Below are 24274 nucleotides of genomic sequence, written 5' to 3' on the forward strand. Positions count from 1 at the left end.
GTTTTTTGTTTTTGTTTTAGTCACACCAATTTTTAGTAATATTTTTGATAAATTCCTGCTAATTTTATTCTAATCCTTATCAATATTGATGGATTGATATTAATCATCAATGTTTCGTTGTGGTCCTTTGCATCAAACATACTAAAAGATACCTTCAAGATTAAATTGCAGCTACAAACACAGCTAGCCATGTCGCAGTTGCAATCAGTACAGGCCAATATGGAATGATGGAGTCTGCAATTACTGTATGATTTAGTAACTAAGATGTTGGCTTTATCTGCGTTACCGACATAAGTTATAGACTATGTTGAGATATATAGTCCCACATTAGTTGAATGAGCAACTAATGTGGAGTTTATAAGGTCTTGGGTACTCCCACCCTTTGAGCTAGCTTTTGGGGTTTGAACCCGAGACACGACACGAGACTTTGATACCATGTAAAGAACCTTGAGATACACCACGCCAAAAACTAGCTCAAAGGGTGGGAGTGTCCAAGACCTTATAAACTCCACATTAGTTGCATATACAATCAATGTGGGACTATATATCTCAACAAACTAAATGCACAATTGGAGTTATATTCGACACATCTAATTAAGACAAAGAATTATTATTTAAATTAGTCAATCCAGAGTTTTATATTGTTGCGGATTCCACAAGCTCTAAAAGATTAGGGCCAAAACTTCCCTGATTCAAAATATGAATAATGACATAACGGGCCTTATCCATTAGAAAAGTTGTTTGCTATCCAAACTCCACGACATTAAGGGTGTGTTTGGTAAGAGTTTTTATTGAAGATACTTAGGCAAATAGATGTGATATTTTTATATGTCTATGTTTGGTACCAAGTTTTCAAAAATTTAGGTAGAAAAATTATTTGCCCAGCATTTGCTTTTTGTGTGTAAAAAACATTGTTGAATAATATCACCTAGAAGAAGGTGGTATTTGCCGATTAGTGGGGAAATCGAAAAGGGACCACTCCATCTAGCAAAACCTCTCGCGGACCGCTCCATCTAGCCTTGGAACTATTAAGAAATAAAAATAAAAATAAAAATAAAAATAAACCAATAAAATAAAAATATAAAATAAGATAAAATAAAATAACAATATATGTATATATAAATAAATAAAAGTAAAAAAGAAAGGGACAAGAAGAAGTGGGGAAATGAAGGGGAAAAAGACTAAAAAGGGACCATCTGGAACATAGGAATAACAGCGGGTCTAACCCTCCACCATACTTATAGCTTTTCTCCATTCCGTTCTAAGACATACTGTCCGCCAATCTATATCCCACTCCATTAAATCTTGTTTTACTACTTTCCCCCAAGTAAGCTTCGATCTACCTCTGCCTCTTTTTGTGTTGAGCTCTTGGTAACAAACTTCTGTTCTTACAGAAGCATCCATGGGTCTTCTCATCACGTGCCCAAACCACCTCAATCTATGTTCTCTCATCTTCTCGGCTACCGGTACTACTCCGACCTTTCGTCGAATATCTTCATTTCTTATCTTATCCATCCTTGTGTAACCACACATCCACCTTAACATCCTCATCTCTGCTACTCCCATCTTATGCTCATGTTGCCTATGTGCTGGCCAGCATTCTGCTCCATATAGCATTGCCGGTCTTACTGCCGTTTTATAGAATTTTTCTTTTAACTTCAGGGGGATTTTGCGGTCACACAAAAAAGCAGATGCACTGCGCCATTTCATCCACCCTGCTCTGATTCTGTGATTTACATCCTCATCAATCTCTCCACCGTTTTGTAAAATGGAGCCCAAGTATTTAAAAGCATCTTTTTTGGGTACCTCTTGACCATTTAGATGCACAGGTTCTTGGTCCTCATCTCGTACCAGAGAAAACTCACACTTCAGATACTCAGTCTTGCTTCGACTTAATGTGAATCCTCTGGATTCCAATGTGCTTCTCCACAATTCAAGTTTTCTATTAACACCCTCCTTGCTCTCATCAATAAGCACAATATCGTCTGCAAAAAGCATACACCATGGCACTTCCTCTTGAATATATTTTGTTAGTTCATCCATAACTAAGGCAAAGAGGTAAGGACTTAGAGCCGACCCTTGGTGTACACCTACCGTGATAGGAAAATAACTTGATGATCCGTTACAAGCTTTTACACATGTAGTAGCCTCATCATACATATCCTTGATTGCCTTTACATACTTTAATGGAACCTTTTTCTTCTCCAGGACCCACCATAAAACTTTCCTTGGAACCCTATCGTATGCTTTCTCAAGGTCTATGAACACCATATGCAAGTCCTTTTTCTTTTCTCGGTATCTTTCCATTAGTTGTCGCATCAAGAAAATTGCTTCCATGGTACATCTTCCTGGCATAAATCCAAATTGATTTATAGAAACCTTGGTATCTCTCCTCAATCGATGTTCAATAACCCTCTCCCACAACTTCATAGTATGGCTCATTAGCTTAATGCCTCTATAGTTTGAACAATTCTGTATATCTCCCTTGTTTTTGTAGATAGGCACAATCATACTTTTCCTCCAAACATCAGACATCTTATTCGTTATTTCTAACCATACAACAGGAAAATGCAGTGATGATTTGGAATAGCGGATTTATTTCAACAGGCAAAAGCCTTTGACAAAATACAGCATCCATTAGCATAAGAATATTCCCAAGTAGTTAATCAAAAGGTATAGAAACCACTAGAGTAAGATGTGAGTAAATTTTGAATAGTTAGGCTGAAACGGAGCCAATATACATATAGACAAGCTAAAAACCGTGCCGGAGGGATGTTTTTGAACGGAGAGACAAAGAGAAAGAGAGAGATATGAAAACAGAAATTTAATGTTAGAAGATGGGCAATGACTTCTATTCACCTTACCACAAATTATTTACTCAAGGGTTGTTGTAGTAATTTAACTCTATTTTCCCATCAATATTTTGCTTTCAACCAAACATAGATTTAGAAAATTTAAACCAATTTTTCCGATAAATTTTCGGCCTACCAAACAGCTTTTTTTTCACTTTCCTACCAAATTCATTTTCCCACCATTTCCCGAGTAATTGTATTTCTCTGGTAAAAAAATATTTCTCCTCTACCAAACGCCCCCTAAGGTAAAACCTATCTATATATAGAGGGTTAGGCATCAAAGGCACACACTTCTAAAACCCTAAACTCTCACTGCACACACACCTGACTCCCTTGGCTTTAAATCTCTTGCGTACTACATAACTTCACAAGTGATCTTTCAAGCAGCCTTTCACATACTCCATAAGTGATCTTTCAAGCCTCTTGCCTAATCCATAAGTGATATGTCATTTTTGCAGTCATCACCTCCAAAAAGATCATTTGTCACCAAATCTCACATTGAATACAATCATCTTGGATCCTATCAAGATTGTCCTAGGACATTCCGCCTCTCAGAATTGTCCATCTTGATGCTTCTAAGCAAGTCTCTACAAGTGAATCAGGGACAATGTACACCAGAGTAAGGATCACACCTCATCTCTCAATATCGCCCTAGAATACGAGACATCAAATGGAAGGGAATCTGTTGTGGGGCTTAAGACTAAGTGATACACTTACAGTTGGCCCATTGCACATGGCTCATCCATTTATTCAAAAAGCCCGGAGTCAACCAGAATTGTGACTCAATAAGTATGGCCCAATTGTCAAAACAAGCAATAATTTGGAATATAACAAATTACGATCTACTCCTAGTCCAAATGAAGCAGCATATATGATTGTGATTTGTTTGGCAAGAAAAGAAAAACAACACATTTGGCACGATTAAGGATCTAAGATTTGGGACGTGTTTTGAATGATTTAATTGTAATTATTTATTTATTTTTTAAACGTTAATCACCGTTATATTTATTTTAGGAATTTTCCTTATATTTTTAGGATTTTAGATTTTGAATTTTAAATTTTGGTTTTTGGATCAATTTGTAATTAGTCTATAAAAGAGTGTTGATGACCCTTATTGTAAGAGTTGAATTTTGTTATTTTGGTAATAGAAATTGAGAAAAAATGGTTACTCTTTTATGAAATCTCAACTTTCTGTTTAGCCACTATTTCTATGCGCTTTTGGCATCATTTGGTATTAGAGCACTACGTTGCCTTCAACCAATGGCTGAACAGAATCGTCAATCGTCAATGGCATAGTCGTGAAGACAAGGGACATGGATTCGTTACTAAAGAAGACAGACAACCGCGTCAAATAGACTCGCGTGATAGAAAATGAAGAGCTCAGAAGGCGAATCCAGGATTTGAAGCGACAACTTGAGTTGGCGTTGGACAAGAAAATTCAAGTTTTGGAGCAACAACTTGTGGAGGGGCAGAGCATGAAAATCCAAGATTTGGAGCGACAACTTACGTGGACAAAGCTGGGCATTTAATCCGATAGAACTAAAGGACACATCTGATGATGAAGAGGAGGACGTCAATCCCTTGGAAATTCTAAACCAGAGACAGAATTGGGAAGTTCGACCTGGAAATCAGTCCACTTTTAAAGATATCGAGATGCAAATATCAATATTACGATGACTATCTCATTTACGATGATTATCCATCTTAAAATGAAAATTCAGTTTATGATGATAATCCAGTCTATGTTAAATCTGATGGAGAATCTAAAGATGAAGATCTAATAGAGAAAGAATTATCGAGTTTTGACCTAAAGAGATTGATATCAGTGAAAATGAAGACGATTCGATGACGAATCTTTTCTTAGCAGAGGAGAATGACGCACTCACAGTTAGCCCATTGCACATGGCCCAACCATTGATTCAAGAAGCCAGGAGTCAACCAGAATTATAGCCCAATAAGTATGGCCCAATTGTTGAAAGAAACAGTAATTTAAAATATAACAAATTACAATCAAATCTAAATCCAAATGAAGCAGTAAATATGATTGTAATTTGTTTGGCAAGAAAAGGAAAACAACACAACCAACAAAGCCCAGCACAGTTGGTAGATAGCTGGGTTCCTTAAGCATGCTGACAGGGGTTCGATCCCTGGCCGTGCGTATGGAAAAATCTTTGTTGGGAGAGGTTTACCCACTTAATGTGATCTTCTGCCTCGAAAGGATTAGTCTTCGGCTGTCGGCTGAAGGATACCTTAGGAAACCAAAAAAAGGAAAACAACACATTTGGCACGATTTGAGATCTAATATTTGGGACGTGTTTTGAATGATTTAATTGTAATTATTTATTTAACTTTTAGAAGTTAATTACCGTTATATTTAATTTAGGAATTTTCCTTATATTTTTGAGATTTTAGATTTTGAATTTTGAATTAATTTGTAATTAGTCTATAAAAGGGTGTTGATGACCCTTATTGAAGGAGTTGAATTTTGTTAATAGAAATTGAGAACTAAAGGATTACTCTTTTATGAAATCTAAACTTTCGGTTTAGCCATCTTTTTTATACATTTTCAGCATCACTAAGCACCTTGCAATTTGGAGCGAGGGTTGCCTCTTAAAACAAATTACTGAACAAACTTGGGTCACACAATAAAAGCTCACTTGCCTTGAACTAGAAAACTTTTTTTAGTAAATACCAAAATCTGTATCAGCAGTCCTAAGGGCCCGACTAATTCTATTTTGGATTTGTGTCTCTCCATTATTCTTAGAAATTGTGACTCTCACACTTCGAACTCACTCTCCTTTCTAGTGCAATTTGAAACTTGATTATAATGAATTCATATAAGCATGTCATCCTTGACTTTGCTCTATTTTATCCCTAAGGGGGTGTTTGGTAGGGAGATTATTTTGAGATACCCAGAAAAGTGAGAGTGGGTTTCCAAGAAGACCATGTTTAGTAGCACATTTAAGAAAATTTTCCCGGGAAAGTTATTTTCCCGGGATTCCATTTTGTGTGTAAAAGATCAACCAAATACCAACGAGAAATATCACCCAGAAGGTGGTATTCTTCAATTCCCATGGGTTGGAAAAATTTCTCAAACTTCGTTTGACAAAATTACCCCCCCCCCTCCCCCCCGTTTTTTCCATGCATTAATGGAGCTTCGACCTAGCAATGACTTTTCAACAACTTGGAGGGGACGCAGAGGTTGTCAAGGTTGTCGCTGCTGTTGAACGAAGGAGAAGAGTTACTGTTAATTTCGCTCTTGACCTTGCCTCATTAACCAAAACAAAAAACAAAACAAGAAAAAAAAACCAAATTGGGTGAGGTTGAGTAGAGTAATGAATCAAAAGAAGAAAGGAAAACATGAAATAGTGGTGATTATTTACCCATGACCGGAGAAAAAAGAGAGTGAAAGAGAGGTGCAGTGGAGTGAGAAGGAAGAGGAAGTGAGAGTGGGTGAGAATTATAAAGAGTAATTTTGTAAAATCTCTTCATATTCCCAACAATATTTTATTATCAACCAAACATAACATCAGGAAAATTAATCCAACATTCCCGACCAAATAGATTTTTGGTAACATTTCAGGGAAATTCTCTTTCTCACCATATTCTTGAAAATCGTGATTCCCGAATAAATAAATAAATTCTCTTTTATCAAACGCGCCGTAAGTTACTTGCACTGTATACTGGCACAAATTTTAAAAAAGGACATAGAATGTACTTTTTGAAAACCCTAGCCCGATTAAGGATTTCTAGCATATCACAAATCAAACCCTAGCCAAGGCTGAAAGTTCGAATCCCCACTTCTCACTATACAAGCTGGAAAATCTAGCTTGGTCTATCTATGCTAAATTTTATTTTTCAAAAAAACCTATATCACTTAAAAGTTATTATATGCTCATAAGACTCATTTAATCGTAATCTATTCCAACAATAAAGAGAATATGGACAACAAAAGCATCCATATATAATTACTTATATAATAAATATGGTTTTCAAAGTTTTTACATATAGTGTTGTACCGCAACAACACGCTCACACATCACTCTCAATTACCATTGACCAGAACTTGATTTACTAAATATTATAGACCTCAAGGTGACAAGAAAATTTTGTAGTTTCGACTGTAGTGTTGAAGTAGAAGTTCTGATTATAATAATGTAAATGAAAGTACAATTATTAGTCTTGGAATGAGGTTAGTGTGTGGCCTCTTGTTATACTAAAATTAAGCTGTGTTGATCACACTGCACTTTATTTCATGGAACATCACAAGCTCCTATCTAATAGAGTTTACTCACTTTGTTCGATGATAAAAGAAGTACATTCTGACCCTACAACTTCTTATACCAAAATATAATATTCATTGATCAGAAAATATTATAGATGGAATCAAATCATCTTTATGTGGTGCAGGTCACACTTGCACACTTGCTCTCTTTGTCTCTCTCTCGATCTTTCCCCATCTCATGAACATTGTATATATGTCAGTGTTTGGTACATATGGTGTAACCTACATGTGATAGTTCTTTCTTTGCTCATTGCGCTGAGGGAACCAGGTACCTTGCATCATTTTACCCTTTCTTAATGTTTGGTTTGGGAGGTGTGGTACCATTTAATCAGGTTAAAACTATTTACTAGCATAATCTCATCTTTGATACTAGCTTAATAGAAGAAGCCAGAAAAATTACAAGCTCTTGGCTTACCCATGAATGTAAGAATTTGTTAGGCTTTAAACAAGGATAGGATTAGGTAAAACCACTACAATCAATTATGCTATTTAATGTCATGAAATATCCACAAATACTTCCCTAAATCACTTGTACTGAAAGAGAAGATACAAAATTCATCATTTCCTTTCCCTAGAGTACTGAATTGCTTAGCTCCTAGTGCACTAAGGGCAAACCCAGTGCACAAAGCTTCCCAACTTGCAAGAATAGGGATAAGGGTCGATTTTACACAGCTTACTCTCGCAATTTTAAAAAAGTCTTGAAAAAAATAAATAATAATAATAAGAGGTAGGTTATACTTGCAACATTTTTTCCTATACAATCACTTTATTTCGGTTAGATCAAAATCAAATTAACAGCTCTTATTTAATGTCATTTTGCAACCGTTAATTTGATTTTGATCAAATGATAAGGAAAATCATTACTAAAGATTGGAATCCCTCTAATAATAATAATTAAATAAGTAACAACAAATAAAACTAGATCCTATCCATCAATTCACTTTGGTGTTTATGATGAGAATCTTGTTTACTTGACTATACATATGATGTAAAAGTACCTACATGCTTATATCTAAGTCAGCATGAAATTTACTAAAAAATAGAGGAACCCTTGAATGTAAAGGATTGCTAAGATTATCAGATGTAGGTGCAATCATACAATTAGTGAATAATAAAATATGAACACATCTGAGAATGGTGAGATGTATAGGATAAGTAAAAAGAAATAAAACTAGATCCTATCCATCAATGTATTTTGGTGTTTATGATGAGAATCTTGAATTCTTGACTATACATATATGATGTAAAAGTAGCTACATGTATATATCTAAGCGTGCCTGAAATTTACTATCTCAAAATATAAAGGAATCCTTGAATGTAGAGGATATAGCTAAGATTATGAGATGTAGATGCAATCATACAATTAGTGAATAAGAAAATATGAACACATCTGAGAATGGTGAGATGTACAGGATAAGTACCTGGAGCTTGCAAATTCATAAAGCTTCCCTCTTGTAGAGAAGACGATAAGAGCAATCTCAGCATCACACAGAACTGATAGCTCAAAGGCCTTCTTCAGCAACCCATTACGCCTCTTTGAGAAGGTCACTTGCCGGCTTGTGGCGTTCTCTATACGCTTCATTTGAGTTTTTCCTCTCACCATCTTTTATTCTCTGTGGTGAATCATCATCAATACCCCACAAAAAATGTATGAAATTAGAATAAATGCTTATATAGAAAAATGAAGCAAAGTTCAATACATGGTCAAAAGGGTCCTCACCAAATAGGATTAATCCAAAAATTAAGCCTTTTTATGATAGAATGAATACACAGAAACTTATCTAAGGAACCATTGAAACCCAAAATACAAAACAAAAAATAAAAAAGTTAAGGGTGTGAAATTAGTATGAAGGATGAAGGTTACAAAGAAATGGGAAGTTAATGAAAAAGCATAAGGAAAAAAAAAAAAACCAGATCACTTACATACAGATTTCAATGAAAAGAAAGAGGCTGTCAAAGTATCAGTAAATTCAAGGTCCTTAACAAGAAAGGAACTAAACACCCAGAAAGATATATATATCTCAGAGATGGGTTTTTATTTATTTACAATTGATTGATATATCCCAGGGAAGAATGAGGTCAGGGGAAGTAGATTTGCACCAAATGGGAAAAATCTAAGAAAATCTCTGAGATTTTGCATAAAAGAGGAAAGGAAAATAACTAAATAAGGAAGAAAATGAGAGTTCAAAGACGAAAAAAGAAAAGTCAGCACTCAATAAATAGAACGCTGGACAAAAATGGTTTAAATTTTAGTCAGCACTCAATGACTAAAGTAAATTTAAGATACAGACGTAAAAAATAAATAAATTTTGTCAATTATACTTACTATCATTTTAAATTTATTACTCTTATTACTTAATTAATTATTAATAGATTAATTTGAAATTAATAGTTTAAAAATAGAAAAAATTAACTGTCATTTATTTCAAATTAATTCAACAATAACGAATCAAATAATAAGAATAATAAATTTAAAATAATAGTAAGAATAATCTTTCCAAATAAATTTTGTATCTATTTTTCTTTTTATACCTATTACATAGGTGGAATTCGTTCAACATTTATGCATATTTATGAAGTGAGAGACACAGAACCCTGATCATGAAAATTTTAAAATAAGAGATAATAAATTCCCGAATTTTATATATCTTTAACTAAGAGATAAGCATATACCCACCTTTCCTTGTTCATGCACCTGATCCCTCCTTGTTCCCCAAGCCCCACCATATCAAGAAACAACAACAAAATTACAACCTCTTCTCTTGCTTGTTTTGGTAAAACCAGAGTCTACTGGCCCCAAAAAAGAAATTTCCCACGTACTCATCTCACAAGTCCAAAAGTTTGGTCATTTTCATTTTATTAGAGATATGATATAAAAATAAGAATTTTACGTTCTCTCATATTATAAAAAATAAAAATTATTTTCTATACACATAAAAAAATATGTAAGATTTATATTTATTTCTTTTCTCTTTTTTTCTTTACATAATTCATATGACTCCACGTACTTTTATGTTAAATAAGAGACAGGAGAAATATCAAATTCTAAAAATAATCTTCAGATCATGCCTTCGAGTTGTTCTTTTATAAAAAAAATTAATAACGAAAATAAACAGTTATTATTATTGTTAATCTTGTTTTGGCACTAAGTAGTCAGTGTAGTGGGGTTACTGGTGCAGGAACAGTGGGGCCACAGAAGCTTACTTTAAAAAAAAAAAAAAAAGAGGAAATGTACAATGTTAGAAACACGTCAACTTCGTCCGTACAACATCGTACGCGAACTCGCCAATGAGAAGTCGAAAACTAAACAACTTGTCATGAAATGTCATCATCATTCATAAAGCTATGTCCCATTGGATTAATCCATTGGGCCTTTTATTAAAATGTTTTTTTTTTCACCAATTCAAAAATAAAAATAAAAATATTCAACTAATTCCATTGGAAATTCGGAGGATTCACATGAGAGCAATTATGACAAATTTTTGTTCTTTGCAAAACCCTAAATCAAGATTTTTAATTAAAAAAATAAGTTATTTACAACTTGACCCAATAAGTACAGATAACATTTAATTTTTATTATAATTCCCAAGATACCTTTTTTTTAGCATTAAAAAGTTGATAAAAGAATCAATTCTTTAATGTTTTATTTTTTAAGTAATTATTTTTAGATAAATTGAAAAATATACGTTGAAAAGTCAGTTTGAGAAATGACTTTTTATCGTATATAAAATATAAATCAAATTACAAAGATAACCTTTTAAAAAAACCAATTTTTCCAATGTCACTCTAATCCGAAAAAAAAAGTTAAAAAATATTATTTTGAGAATTGTAAAAAATTTAAGTTAATGATAATTAAAGTTAAAACAGTTATTTCAGTAAAAAAAAAAGGCACCAAAATATTCATTACGATGTTATTCAATAAATTTAAGTTAAAAATCTTAAATTAATTGTCACAATTGTGTTTATAATATACGTAAATCTTTCTATAAACATATAATTTTAGTAAACTTTAGAAAACAAAGAAAAATGTAATTTGAAAATTTATATATATATATATATATATATATATATATATATATACTGACAAAAATGTTTTTATTTAAGGACTGAACTTAACAAAATATTTAATAAGATCTTTTATATTAATTCTCTTTCTATTTTACTTCATAACTAATAAATTATACAGAATTATGCCTAACATTTAGTTTCATTTAATTTTAGAAATTTATTAAAATTATAAATTATATAATTTTTGCAGATTTATTTTGGACCCTACATTTTATGATTTTTATACTTTTTTTATTTGAATTATACTGATGACATAATATTAACTTTGTTTTTGTGTGTGACAAAATTATAAAAATCAAAACATAAACGAGTATAAATTAGAAAATAATATATAATAATATTTTTTTGTTGTAAAAAATACTTTAAAAAAGTTACTTTGAATAAAGATATTTTCAACGGAAAAAAACATGCGACAGAAAATCAGATTTTTTAAAAAAATAATAATAATTTGACTTATTTAAGGGAACGACTTTGTTTAAAGAAAAAAGGGTACGACTTTCCCATCCTTCTAAAATAACATAAAGTTCCACGTCAAAAAAATAGAGTTTAATTAAAAAAAAATAGTTATTTTTAAAAATTTAAAAAAATATGAAAATGCTCATTTTCATTTTCATCCAATAACAATTGTGTGTTCGGAGAATTTTGTTTTGCATCAACTATTGGAAAATATCGTTAATTTTATTCAAATCAATATCTCTACCAAATAATTCAGAACTAATTCACCTTAAGTTGATTCTAATAGTTGACTTAAGTACTACTATAAGTGTGTATTAAAAAAAAGTACTAATATAAGTCGCTAGATATGACTTTTGTAGTCAGAACTAGATAATTATTACCCCGCTTTATTTGGGATTAATCCTGTATACCTAGAAATCCTTTTTCCAATTTAGATTGTGGGATATCTGAAGAATTTGACTTGCCCTAAAAAAATAATTAGGGTCATGAAATAAATAAAAAAAAGCTACAAACTTGTTCATATTCACTTTAAAATTGATAAATAAATACCATTGAATAAAAATAAGAAGTACTCCCTTTATAAAAATATAATTAGATAAAGAAAAAATTGCTCATTCAATGAATTATTAATTATTAGTAATTTAATGATTATAATTTATTATAGATTAGTAATTAATTATTGGTATAATTTAACAAATTACAATCATCAGATGCATGGAGATCAAAGGTTAAGATGAGAAGTAAAAAAATTTATTGTTAAACTGAAGTCAAAAAATCTTTTCCCGTCAGACGAGGAGAATATGAAATCTTTCTTCTAATTTTAGACATTGATTTTCATACATATGAGAATATGAGATGACTATAATTTATTATGGATCACTAATTCATATGCCAACTAAATATGACACAGTTTCTTTCTATGAAAAAAACTAAAAGAGAGTGAAATTTCCAACTTTAATACATTATGCCACAGTTTTATTTAAAAAATATTACTATGATTTATAATTAGATGCACTTAAATCCTTTTATTTTGTACTTATAAAAGATGATTATGATATTAGAAAAATTAAATTTTATTATTGAGGATGAAGAATCCCATTGTTTGTAAAGCATTTCAAAAATTGTTATCAAAAAAAAAAAAGCATTTCAAAATTTTATTATAAATAATAAAAAAATGCATAAATTGTATCTACCTCATATAATAGAGTTTTTTTTCCTGATTACTCTTTTCTAATATATCACAATTAAATTAAATCTCATTAATGTACCACTTTTAAAAAATATCATTTTCATTATTAATTTGTTTCTTTTAAATTTATATAACAGAATTTTTTACCTTTTTAATCTATATTTTTAACTTTCTTTTTAAAATTAATTATGCACAAATTCTATAATTTTAAAGGATTTGATATTTGTCTTTTTAAATGATATAGAATTATGTCATTTTAAGTTAGAGAAATATATGCACGAAGGAAATCATGGGGGAAGAAAATGGATATTTTAATTTTAAATTTAAATAAGAAAATACTAGTTTTAATTAAAATGGTCATCATTTAAAAGGACAAATATTTTTCCCAATTTTAAAATAGGTTTTATATTTCACTTGAACTTAAAAACATCTTTGCAACACACCAAATATTCATTAGTAAATAATACATAAAAATAATAATAATAATACGTGAGATTCATTCTTGCCAAGTTTTTTTTCCTACCTTATACATGAGACCAATGCTATTAAATCCGGCTCGGTTATTGACCCAGTCGAGATACTGGGTCACTGGTTCAACCATTGAGTTACTGATCAACCGCATGACCCGATAAGTATATGTAAATCTACAATTTATATTAAAAAAACTATAATATACTTAAATACTTGTAAAAAAATATCAATTTCAAATATTTTAAAATGAAAATAATAAATTACACATCATTGTCCAACAAAAGATCAATCAAACATATAATATTTGTGATACTAGTGTTTCAGGTTCAGTAAACGACATTTCTAACTATAAATCAAATCAAAATTCCCTGCATATTGCATAATCAAGATAATATAATGTTGTAGATACATAATCTATGTAAGTTAATAAGTTACAAATCACTCAAATATTTCAGAAGAAAATAAATCATTTGTGTTTGAGAGTAAAAAAAAAAAGACATTAATTTATGAAAATGAATTAGTTTTTTTTTTATAGACCGGGCCGGGTCACCTGTTGAACCGACCGGGTCACCGGTTTTTACAAAAATCGACCGGGTCACACCGGTTCTGTAACGTGGCCGGTCCAATATGAAAATCAGACCGGTTACATGACCGGTTCACTGGTTTCCGAGTCGACCCGGCCGGGTCGGTCCGATTTTTATAACATTGCATGAGACCATAGTTATCAGTATCTTACGATACACGATACGATTCATACGATACAATACAATTCACAAGCTCGACAATACTTATCGTAGGGTGTATCAGAAAGGAATTTGTATCAAAGGATACGATACAATACGATATGTGTATCATATGACACAAAAAGTTAAATCAAAAATAATTTTTAATATAAAAAAATAAATAAATATTTGATATGCAAGTTAAATTAAAAAAAAAACTAGAAGGATCATTTTTGGAAGAGGATGATAGATTAGTTATGTCACTAATAGATGCCGATAGTGATAGTAATGATAATATTAATATTAACGATTGATGAGTATGAGAATAACTGGTTTACGCTTTAATTACTTATGTATTTTACTTATTAGATCCTTTTTGAAATTTGAATTTATATGATATTAATTATGTTATTTATTTTTAAATTATTTTTATTATATTTCTGTATCTTATTAATTCGATATCATTCTCGATACAAAAAAATTAACTAAACGATATACGATGCATATTGCAATTCAACAAATTTGCACGAGACACATTCAACACTCAACTGTACATTATGAGTTTTTTTATGGGAAAAGTATTTGTCATTTTAAATGACAGAAGTTATGTCATTTTAAGAGAGACACAGACACAGAAAATTTGAATTTTAAATTAAAAAAAATCACCCACATTCTCTCTCCCATGATTTCTATTATTATTTTTTTTGTCTATCTCTCTCCTAAAATAACATAACTTATGTCATTTAAAGTGACAAACGCCAAACCCTTTTTTTATTATAATAAAATATACATTTTGTTAATGAAAATTAATAATTTATTAATTGACAGACATTTAATATCTTATATTAAATATTTTTATCTTTTATTAATATATTTAGTTATTGAAAATTAATAAATATATATATATATATGGAAAATAAAAATTAGTATAAAAGTAATAATTTTTACAGCTAATCTTAATTGTTGATCTCATTATTCTAATCTAAATTGACATGGGTGTAACATAATTTCAGGATACATATAACATTGTTTTGTTGGTTGAGAAGAAACGCAATAGATAGGGGTCAAAGATATTTATTTATAAGATTAATATTTAAATAAACAACTTGTGCGGTGGTTGTCACATGTCAATCATAAAGACTGGCAAATTCAGATATGCCATTTATGTCAAACTATTTAGGTTTCTTCCAAACCAAAATTGTTCCATTATATTATATGTACGGTTTTATAAGAATTATGTTGTAGGAAAAGTAATTGTGTAATATTATAGAGATTTGTTTTGCATGTTGTAATTTTTTTTTCTTCAAAAAATGTGAGTCCCATAAAATATTGTTTGTGTAGGAAACTTCTTTCTGTCATATATAATGATAAATACAAATCCCTTCTACGTGCTTAAAAAATAATAATTTGTTCCATTCTCATTGTAGCATTGCAACCAAGCTACATTATTATTTATCTTTAAAATAAACAAATAAGAAAAACTAATAATAAAAAATATTACCCTTCATGTATCTTTATAAGTTATTTCGGATTAATTATTAATTGATGAATATAATTAAATAAATTATTAATAATTCGTGGAAATTAACTATTAAAATAAGAGATAAGATACTTTTACTACTAATTTTTTCTACTACCATTTTAATCACTACTAAATTCAATTTTTTTCTAATTCATGGTGATTAAAGTGGTAGTAGAAAAATTGATAGTAAGAATATCCTATCTCTTAAAATAAATAAAAAAATCTTATTTTTATATCAGAGTCAAAAAAATCTGACAGCATAACCCCAAAGTATAGCTCCGGTGGTGAGCAAAATGCAACTCGAAGATCGGATGCTCATGAATTCGTGAGTTCAATTCCTACGCAAAGCACTATAAGGCTAATAATAAAAACCGTTTCGGTCAAGCCACAGAAAAATTAATGTTATCCTACAAGGCGAGAATACTCTGAATTTACTAAAAAATAAATAAATCTGACAGCCTAAATTATAATTTAGTTTTAATTTATTAAAAGTTGTTACTCACCTTTAAAACTAAAATGAAATGGGGGGGACCACTGAGCGTGCTGTGGTCCTTCGATATATCCAACGCTCAAAAGCTCATCGTTTGAAAGTGTGAGATCAGATCAGATTTGTTGCGCCCATCCATGTGCACGTCATTCACTTCGATGCTTTGCTGTCGTCACCTTTTCTCATATTCTTTTCTTTTAATTTCGTGCAAACTTTTTGTTATTTCATTTTCCGAATATTGTTCATTTTTTATTTTATTATAATTCATTATGTATAACATTTAATAATTGCAGTTTGCAGAGAAGAAGCTTCGTAGTTCGTGCTAATTTAGGGGATGTTTGAAATCTATTTTGAAAACTAATTTTTTAATTTTAAAAAAGCTTATCTGATAAAATCTGTTTTTTTTTTTTAAAACAATTTAAAATTATAATTTTTTTTTTAATAATCAAATTTAGAGAATACATATAAGTTTTTTTTGTTTTGTGTTTTGAATTTTAACTTTCAAAACAAAAATATAGAAAACACTTATTTTATTAACTATTCTATAAAATAATTTTAAATATAAAAAAATCAAAACACAATTAAATAGACGCTTAAGCAAATAATTTCCTTATCATATTCTCAATTTTTTTATTTTTTATTTTTCCCAACCATATATATTAGTTATAGATTGGGGACCGACAACGACTTTGCTTTCATCACATGATTTATTTGTTTAATCAAAGAAAAATAAGCTCTTGCAATCACCACTTTTTATTGGGGGCTTGGGGCCCACATTGTCACATTCTGTGTTAACAAACACTTAAGTGAAAGTGGAGTACACTTGCCTAAGATTTTGATTCATATCTCGTAATGGCATGGTTTTAAATCCAGTTGGCTGATATGAGAATTTTATTTGTGAATGATGTAGTTGGAGGTCTACTCTGATCTTATTGAGATATCGGTATTTAATTCCACTTAAACTTTTTTATTTTCAAAAACAATAGAAAAAAAAAACAAAAAAAAACAAATAGTCAAGTGAAAATAAAATAAAAAACCCTCCTTAAAAATGAGATTGCAATATGAGAGTGATCATCATTTAATAAGTAAGTTATATTCTTAATTATTGATCTTATTTGTATATAAGCGTTCACGTGACTAATGTATCAAAATTATTACATGCAAGTAGAGGAAGGGTCAAAATTGGACATAAAACTAATATTCCAATGTTGATATAAAATGAAAAGTCTTATATTATTGTAAAATAATTTTATCCAATATATATATATATATATATATATATATATATATATATATATATATATATATATATATGGAAAAAATATTTCTACAACTACTTTAAATAATGTTATCTACAGCTACTTTTTTATAATTATGTATTCTCAGGAGTACATAGTTATAACATTAAAGTTACTTTTTTTCTCTCTTATGTTAGCAGACAGGTTCTGAATAGTGACTGAGGAGAGATAAAAAAAAAGCAACTTTAATGTAATAAATATGTACTTCCGGGAGTACATAGTTATAAAGGATAGCTGTTGATAGCCTTATATAAAGTGGCTGTATAAATGTTTACCCATATATATATATATATATATGAGGTTTACATTTCTGCAGCTGTTGTACGTGCAACAATCAAATATTTGCCATATATATATTTGAAAGCATTAAATGCGGGGAATCATAACCATACAAATGATGAAAGCATTAAATATGGAAAATTATAACCATACATCTGTTGTTGTTGTACGTAAAGCGGCTGCAGAAATGATTATATATATATATATATATATATATATATATATATATATATATATATATATATATATATATATATATATATATGGGAGAGATCTTTTGACTCTAGAGTAAGACTCACAACTCTTATTCTCCATATCAACCGTTGATTTTCGTCCATCTAACGGTTATCTATACCAATTAATTATTTATTTATTTCAAATAAATAATAACCGTCAGATGGACAGAAATTAATGGTTGAGATGGGGAGTAAGACTTGTAAGTCTTACTCTGGAGTCAAAAGATCTCTCTCCTATATTATATATATATATATGGGCTTATCGTTTCTCAAGTTGTTTGAGATAATTTTATCTCCGACTACTAAATTATAACCGTACAAAGATGGATCAATGGTGATAAAGGAAGAGAGAGAAAAATGAAATTATAACTATTCAAAGGTGAATCAATTAATATAAGGAAATAAATAAACAAAACGACGTAGTTTTGAGATGGCTAGAGATAAACTTATCTCAAGTTGCCGGAGAAATATTTTTCCATATATATATATATATATATATAAAGGATACCAATGGAAATCGATAATATAGATAACTTTTATTATTGGGATTAACGTTTCTTACGCAATAGGAGATAACAACCTCAAAATAAGTTATTTTGGGATTTAGAAAAAAAATATAGGATATTTTAAAAAATATTATACAAAAGAAAAATAAAATTATTAAAATATTCTGTATATCTTTTCATAAATTTCAAAATGATGTCCGGGATTATTAGAGATAACTTTAACTCTCTCCAGTGCGCACCACTCCTCCGATTGAACAAGAGATAACTTTAACTTTAATTACACGAGAAATAATTCTTTCTTTTATTAAAAAGTTTAAAGGTTTCTTTTTCAGATTATACGTATATTGTTACGAAATCTAGAAGTTAAAATTTTCTCATCGAAAGAAATCAGGGGAAAACAAGACAATAAATAAAATACGGATCATTACAAGAAAGAAAAAATGAAAATAATTATTCTCATTTCCGAATGGTGAACCCAACAACGGTTGCCAACATCCATAAATAGAACCAATGAAATGCTATGTAAGAGCATTTGCATGGGTCTACACGTACGTTGGAATAAATATATATGGCCGAATAAATAAAGGAAAAATTGTGTCATTTTAACTAAGAGAAAAAGATACAAAAAAAAAATAGAGAGAGTGGACAAAAAAAAAGATATAGAATCTACATTTTTGTGAGAGTGAAATGATATAAGTTCTGTGGACAAACACTTTGAAAAAGATACAAAAAAAATAGAGAGAGTGGACAAAAAAAAAGATATAGAATCTACATTTTTGTGAGAGTGAAATGATATAAGTTCTGTGGACAAACACTTTTTCCATAAATAAATTAGAGAAAAATCCAACGTTAAGAGATATATATATATATATATATATATATATATATATTGGGATAGGATTCTTTAAGATTGGTGTCAAATTTAAAATTTGACACCTTATATGAGAGCTTTTAGATAAAAAAAAAATCAACAACTCTGATTTGTAAGCATGTAACATCGTTAATCTTTTTTGATTTAACGACTCTCAGATGAGGTGTCAAACTTTAAATTTGACACTAATCTTAAAAGATCTTTTATATATATATATATATATATATATATATATATATATATATATATATATATATAGATATCCTTGCTAAGTGGGACCGATGGGTGACCCAAATTAATGGGAGGACATAATCGAAAGTTTATCCTGATTGGCTCTGATGGTTACATATTCATACTTCAAGGACTTCAAAGTTGAGGGAATTTAACTATATATCACTATTCATATTACAAAAAATTATCTAAAATCCACTATTGTTTTGTATATGTGGCAGAAAAATAGTTTCTGCCACATGTGCATATATAAATGATTTTGTTTTTTGATTATTTTGCTCTTTATTAATTAATTAATAAATATTTTGTTCCTTACCCCAAAACTATCAACCAACATGTTCCTCTTTAATCGATTAACTTAAATATTTAATCGGTTAAATGATCAAAATACGCAAAAAAAGTTGACTCAAGGTTTAATCGATTAAAACTCGGGATATTAATCGATTAACTCATTTAGTTAATCAATTAAAACGCGGCAAAGGGGGTTATTTTCAAACCCTAATCGATTTGAGAGGAGATAAAAACCCCAATTTCGAATCCAGCTCTGCAAATCTTCGTCCAAGCGTGTGGATTGAGAAGACAAGGTCTCCTACTAGTTTCTTCATCCTCCACGATAAATTTGCTTCGTTTTGCAACATTTTGTTTGTTATTTTTCGGATTTAAGAAGTGTGGACTGATTGGGTAGGGGGTTTGTTCGTTTGGCAGGATATATAATGCCATTTTATGTTTTCATGGTTGTGTAGTTATGTGTTTTGATGGATTTAGGATTTTTTCATGATTTTTTAATTTTTATTATTTTTGGACGAATTATGCATGTTTTTGATTTTTTTTATTATTATTATTTTGTTTTATTGGTTATTGGTACATTATTTTGTTATTGTAGGGTTTCTGTTGCAATGGCGAGCCACAGAAGATCAAGCAACGACAAGACCGACCTTCTTCTTCAAGGCCACTAGACAGCTGAGCCTGAGCCCGTCGAACTCCCATTTGGGTACCTATTTGAGGATGACCAGTCGGTGCACGCTGCATTTCTACGTGACCACGTGAACAGACCCTTATGTGCACCAAAATAATTGGATACGACATTTTTTATGACAGAGGGATTTCAGATTATGGCGGTGTTGGAGGCAGCACATATGAGGGTGTTGGCTGAGATGCTATATCTGTATTCAGAGGTTATGCTGAGGGCCTTCTACCATAACCTCAGCTACATACAGGGTGAGTTGAATAACAAGAAAAATACGAAATTAAATAAATTAAAATATTCGGTCAAGCTCGCTCCACTGCTTGCTTTAGCGAGCAAGTGAGCGAGGAGGAAAAAAATTGTTCGCTGAGCTCTCAACGAGCCGACCCAGAAATTAAAGCCCATTTTAATTATTTAAATACAAACGCGACGAAGGCTTTGGGTATTCAGAAACGCGAAGAAAGAAGGAACTCAAAGACGAAATGAAAGTCGTGGCGAAAGAGGAACACTGGCAGAGGGGAAGGAAGAAAGCAATCTGCATCATTGATCATTTTCATTAACCAAGTTTCATCATGAACTTTATTTACTTTCCAGTATCTTTTAATTTTGTTTTTATAATTATGCACAGCTAAATTTTTTTTAGTAGTTAGGATGAGACAGAATATAAGTTCTTAATTGATGGATGCCTTTCTTATGAATTACATTCTTGCTTTTAAATTATGCAATCAATCTATTATTTATGATTAGCTTTATTTATGAACTGATCACTCGTAGATAAACATAAAAGTTTTGCATGACAATAGGTATGTTGGTGTATCAATTCCGATTGGTTGATTGCTAGAATTTATTTGTTCTATGGATAAACTTGTGAATTCTATAACCGTAAGTTCTTGTATTAATGCTTATTTTATGAAAAAATATTAAGGGATTAGACTTTTGATTAGAGTAAATATTAGATTACCAAGAGATTGAGATTTAATCAATCATAGAAAGAACTGTTAATAATTTGATCTTGAATGTAATCGTAAGAATAGACAGACTCGTTAAGAAACCATTGGGGAAGTTAAATCCTAGCTACGTCTTTTTTATTAAAAACGTAAACCCAATATCTAGCTTTAATTAATTATGAATTTATTTTCTATAATATTGAAAATTAAAAATAAGTTTCAAAATTTTGTTTTTGATTTAATTACAATATTCTCAAGAAACTCCTTTCACGATCGATCCGACTTTAGTTAAATAGATAAATTATTGCTTGGTCATCAGTCCTCGTGAGATCGACAACTTTTCTTATCACTTTATTACTTGTACGACCGGTGCACTTGCCGAAATCGTAACAATCGTACTATTGGTTCACAAGCAGAAATTTGTGCTAAATATGCATATACTACTTAAGCATCAATCAAAGAATGGGCTCGAAAACTATATATGATTAAATTGTCAAAGTAATTCGATGAAACTTCAACTATATCCAAATATAGTCTATATCATGGGAAAGTATTTGTCATTTTAAATGACATAACTTGTGTCATTTCACTTTCACAAAGAGGTGAGATCTATACCTTTATTTTTTTCCCACTCTCTCTCACTCTTTATCTATCTCTTTCTCTCACTTAAAATGACAAACTTTACATATTTTAAAATGATACACACTTTTCTCTTATATTATTTTGATGTTAAAATTAAAAACACTTTTTACATAAGAATTACTAAAAAGGACATGTGAAAACAAATTATATGAGCAAATTTGATGGTGGTGGAGCCATTAGTTGTGGCAAATTAGGTGGTGGAGATATGGTGATAGTGGTGGCAATAATAGCGGTGATATGGGTGGTGACAAGGTAGTAATAACACTGATGGAGGTGGCAGCGATGTGGTAGTGGCAATGCCCGTGATGGTGGTAGTGACAATAATAAAGATGACAATGTGCCACACACAGTAATAAAGATGACAATGCTCAATAAATACACACTTCCTCTTTTTTCTTTCCGGCACACATATGCCTGGATCACTAAATATTTTCTTGTAGCAATTATGGCAACATTGCCGTGATGATAATGATGACAATGAGAGGATAAGATTGGTTGGGATTAAAATAAATTTACATTTTAAAAAAATATTTGAATTTTTTAATACTTTTTAAAAGAAAAAAAAATTAGCTTCAAAGAAAAAGCAAAATTTTAACTTATTTTTTTGTGTTTTAAAAGGTAGACATCCAAATACTAATGTGTAACAAATTTTGTTTTGTTTTATTTTATTTTTTTAAAAACAACATATAGAAAGAGAAAAAAAAACGCTTTTTTGTTTTTATTGAGCTGAAGGCTTTGGTTTTACATCTTGGCCCAATGCCTCCAGTCACCCATCTTACTAAGCAAATAAATGCCTTAGTAATTAAGTTAGTAGTATAAAATAACAATTGAAGGGTGTAGGAAGAGCAATGAATCATTTTATATCTTGCTTTCATGTGAAAAATCTCAATCATTGTCACAAAATAACAATCATCAATTAAGATAATAATTTCTATTTTTTCATTTTACAAAACTTATTCATTAAAACTATGAAAAGAAACTATGACAGTCAAACAAGACATGAGAGAATCAAACTGTTCAACTGTTGAAAGCATAATCTGAACATTCCGTTAGTTTAGTAGCATACAATCGCATTTACCATAAATTCTTAATCTGACAATTCTAAGAACTCGAACAAAAGAATTAATATATGAAAACATTATGCTTTCTAAAACTGCAAATCATTCCTTCATGAGATTCCATCTTCTCAAAAATCCAAATTCAATTAATTACTTTAGTCATGTTCCCCCATCTTTGAAAACACACTCATGATGTTTGTTACTAACGAAAGATTCACAAGTTGGTTCAAACCTTACATGAACCCCACTGACCCTAAATGCCAATATGGTCTCTGAACCAAAACTAGCGTTGGATCAGATTAACTGAAATATGGCTTTGTAAAATCAACCCATCACACTCTCTAGCACTCCATTACCAACAGACTCCTTGTATTGCGGTTGAGGTTTAAATAAAGCTATGAGAAGAGGATTTCTTCTAAGGCAAGAAAGAAAGTCACCCTTGTCAATTTTTCCATCATTATTGTTATCAAATAGAACAAAAAGCTCATGAACCTACAAGTAACAAGTTAACATCAGTCTAGTGACAGAAACACACGAGAGAAGAAAAGGAGAGTTACCTCATCCTCCTCCCAGCTGGAAATAGCAGGTTGGATGAAATCTCGTAACTGATTTTAAAGGGAATTGGAAAAGAAAAAGAAAAAGTTAAGGTTTACCAAACATATAGTTAAGGCAAGCAGAGGTATGAAAGATCATAATACTTCTTGTTCAACAATGTAGGCCTTTACTGCACCACCACACTCAGCAAAGGCTACTTCACAGGCTTGATGGAACCCTGGCTGCTTCATGACATGTGCAGCAGAGGGTTGTAAATATGACTCTAAGATTTCATCCATGAACAAAATCCCACAGTACTATTTCTCTCTTACTAGCGCAATCTTGTCTTAATAAATGAATAGTGTAGTGTAAACATTCTGTCTTTGATACATAGATTGGACTATGGAGTATGGAGGGTTAACTGGTTGTTTTCTTTTCCCTCTTCTCTTTGCTTTATCCAAAATGGGTTGGTTATGGTTAATCCCTTAGATGTCCTCCTTGTCTCACAGGAATTTAACGGGAGGGTTTCAGGTTTTTAGGGGGAAGCAACTGGAGCAGATGATTCCTTTGTGAGTGGAATCATGAGTGTCTGCACACAATAATATCTACAAGGTAACAGAATTGTTATTTTCAATTTCAGTTGTCTATAATAGGAT

The 24274-nt window shown here is 30.6% G+C and overlaps 2 protein-coding genes across 3 annotated transcripts in view; both read right to left on the bottom strand.

The window, feature by feature from the left end:
* Positions 1–9314, bottom strand: part of LOC133292339 (MADS-box protein SOC1-like) — a 30239-nt gene extending 20925 nt beyond the window's left edge. The window contains exons 1-3 of one of the 2 annotated variants that reach the window (XM_061490755.1): positions 9061–9314; positions 8858–8918; positions 8559–8750 (exon numbers count right to left, since the gene is read on the bottom strand). In XM_061490755.1, the coding sequence (XP_061346739.1) occupies positions 8559–8740 (182 nt within the window). In that variant the 5' untranslated portion in view covers positions 8741–8750; positions 8858–8918; positions 9061–9314. The remainder of the gene's footprint in view (positions 1–8558; positions 8751–8857; positions 8919–9060) is intronic. The other variant, XM_061490749.1, reaches the window with a different exon arrangement.
* A 13913-nt stretch (positions 9315–23227) lies between these two features.
* LOC133292861 (lysophospholipid acyltransferase LPEAT2-like) lies at positions 23228–23917 on the bottom strand. The gene is made up of 3 exons (XM_061491345.1): positions 23783–23917; positions 23642–23689; positions 23228–23576 (listed from the first exon to the last, which is right to left on the bottom strand). The coding sequence occupies exons 1-3, from the start codon at positions 23915–23917 to the stop codon at positions 23409–23411; spliced, it is 351 nt and encodes a 116-aa protein (XP_061347329.1). The 3' UTR covers positions 23228–23408.
* Between the last annotated feature and the right edge of the window lie 357 nt (positions 23918–24274).

This window comes from Gastrolobium bilobum, unplaced genomic scaffold, assembly GCF_033153095.1.
Source record: "Gastrolobium bilobum isolate Gb01-03AN ecotype WA unplaced genomic scaffold, APGP_CSIRO_Gbil_v1 utg909, whole genome shotgun sequence".
Taxonomy (NCBI): Eukaryota; Viridiplantae; Streptophyta; class Magnoliopsida; order Fabales; family Fabaceae; genus Gastrolobium; species Gastrolobium bilobum.

Bases quoted from the DNA above. Each gene is read 5' to 3' on its own strand.
- LOC133292861 (XM_061491345.1), bottom strand. From the start codon at position 23,917: ATGGATGAAATCTTAGAGTCATATTTACAACCCTCTGCTGCACATGTC. The intron at 23,690-23,782 runs GTATTATGATCT...CTTTAAAATCAG, and splicing joins CCTACATTGTTGAACAAGAA to TTACGAGATTTCATCCAACC. The intron at 23,577-23,641 runs GTAACTCTCCTT...TGTTACTTGTAG, and splicing joins CCAGCTGGGAGGAGGATGAG to GTTCATGAGCTTTTTGTTCT.